Source organism: Pelecanus crispus, chromosome 30 (assembly GCF_030463565.1).
Source record: "Pelecanus crispus isolate bPelCri1 chromosome 30, bPelCri1.pri, whole genome shotgun sequence".
NCBI lineage: Eukaryota > Metazoa > Chordata > Aves > Pelecaniformes > Pelecanidae > Pelecanus > Pelecanus crispus.
In genome coordinates this window covers 1-1,966 of record NC_134672.1, presented here as the reverse complement: position 1 = coordinate 1,966, position 1,966 = coordinate 1, and the positions used below count along the sequence as shown (strand labels likewise).

General features: G+C 70.6%; 1 protein-coding gene across 1 annotated transcript; it reads left to right on the top strand.

The window, feature by feature from the left end:
• Window positions 1-858: 858 nt before the first annotated feature.
• Window positions 859-1,962, top strand: SLC8A2 (solute carrier family 8 member A2; the record flags this gene model as incomplete). Its single annotated transcript, XM_075725451.1, is given in 3 exon segments — window positions 859-1,366; window positions 1,369-1,607; window positions 1,609-1,962. Coding segments are annotated over 3 exon segments (1,101 nt in total), but the record flags the coding sequence as incomplete, so codon positions are not given.
• Window positions 1,963-1,966: the final 4 nt, after the last annotated feature.

Genomic DNA, 1,966 nt, shown 5'->3' with positions numbered 1-1,966 from the left:
CTGGTGCAATGGGGCCAGTGCAACAGGGCCATAGAGTGGGGCAGCACAATGGGGCTGTGCAATGGGGCCGGTGCAATGGGGCCGGTGCAACGGGGCTGGTGCAATGGGGCTGGTGCAATGGGACCGGTGCAACAGGGCCATAGAGTGGGGCAGCACAATGGGGCTTGTGCAATGGGGCCAGTGCAACGGGGCCGGTGCAATGGGCCGGCGCAGTGGGGCCGGCGCAGTGGGGCAGCGCAGCGGGGCAGCGCACCGAGCCCGGCTCAGCTCTGCTGCTGCACGTCTGCGCCCATCCGGCGCCGCCGGCGCTGCCGGCCCGGGGCGAGCTGGTGCCCCACAGCCCCATCGCCGCGGTTTGCCCGTGGGGCGGGGGGCAGCGACGCCGTGGGGCTGGCGGGAGGCACCGAGGGGGCGGCCGGGCCAGGCCCGAGCCCCTCCCGGGCGGTTTCGGGTCCCCGTTCCCTCTCCATCACCCTTTTTATAGCCGTTCCCATCCTCTGTTGCCATGGGAACAACGCGGTTGCCAGGGTGGAGCCTGGGAGCGCCCACGCACCCCACAAACCCCCGTGCCGCGGGCGGCCGCCGGCCCTCGCCCGCTCTGCCGGGGCGCGGCCGTCCCCAGCCCCACGGTGGAGCGTCGCCCCACGGCCGCGGTCGCCGGCCCCATGGCCGCGGTCCCCGGCCCCGCGTCCGCGCTCCCCAGAGGCGCTTCGGTGTGGAGCCGGGGCCGGGGCGGCAGAGGGGGGTCGCCGGCGCTTCCCGCCTCGCCGGCGCTAACGAGCCCCCCCGCCGCCGTTAACGAGGATTCCCCCGGCCCGGCGCTGAGCCCGCTCTCGCCCGCAGGTGGGAGCCGGCGGGATGGCAGCGCGGCGGGCGGCGCTGGTGGCCGCGCTGCTGCTGGCCGAGCCCTGCGCCCCCCGAGCCGGCGGCCGAGGCCAACGGACGTGCCAGGGCTCCAACCGCTGCCAGCCCGGCGTCCTGCTGCCCGTCTGGCAGCCCGACAACCCCTCCTTCGGCGACAAGGCGGCCCGCGCCATCGTCTACTTCGTGGCCATGATGTACATGTTCCTGGGCGTCTCCATCATCGCCGACCGCTTCATGGCCTCCATCGAGGTCATCACCTCCAAGGAGAAGGAGATCACCATCACCAAGGCCAACGGGGAGACCAGCATCGGCACCGTCCGCATCTGGAACGAGACGGTCTCCAACCTCACCCTGATGGCGCTGGGCTCCTCGGCCCCCGAGATCCTCCTCTCCGTCATCGAGGTCTGCGGCCACAACTTCCAAGCGGGCGAGCTGGGGCCCGGCACCATCGTGGGTAGCGCGGCCTTCAACATGTTCGTGGTCATCGCCGTCTGCGTCTACGTCATCCCAGCGGCGAGAGCCGCAAGATCAAGCACCTGAGGGTCTTCTTCGTCACGGCCTCCTGGAGCATCTTCGCCTACATCTGGCTCTACCTGATCCTGGCCGTCATCTCCCCCGGGGTGGTGCAGGTCTGGGAAGCCCTCCTCACCCTCATCTTCTTCCCCGTCTGCGTGGTCTTCGCCTGGGCCGCCGACAAGCGGCTCCTCTTCTACAAGTACGTCTACAAGCGCTACCGCGCCGACCCCCCGCAGCGGCATCATCATCGGCACGGAGGGCGAGCTCCCCAAGGGCATCGAGATGGACGGCGGCTTCCCGGTCCCCGAACGCCGCGAGGCCGAAGGCAGCGGCGTCACCGCGTCACCCGCCCTGCCCGCCCCCACGCCGGAGGAGAAGGAGCTGGACGAGAGCCGCCGGGAAGTCATCCAGATCTTGAAGGACCTCAAGCAGAAGCACCCCGAGAAGGAGCTGGAGCAGCTGGTGGAGATGGCCAACTACTACGCCCTGCTCCACCAGCAGAAGAGCCGGGCTTTCTACCGCATCCAGGCCACCCGCATGATGACCGGCGCCGGCAACATCCTCAAGAAGCACGTGGCCGAGTTCT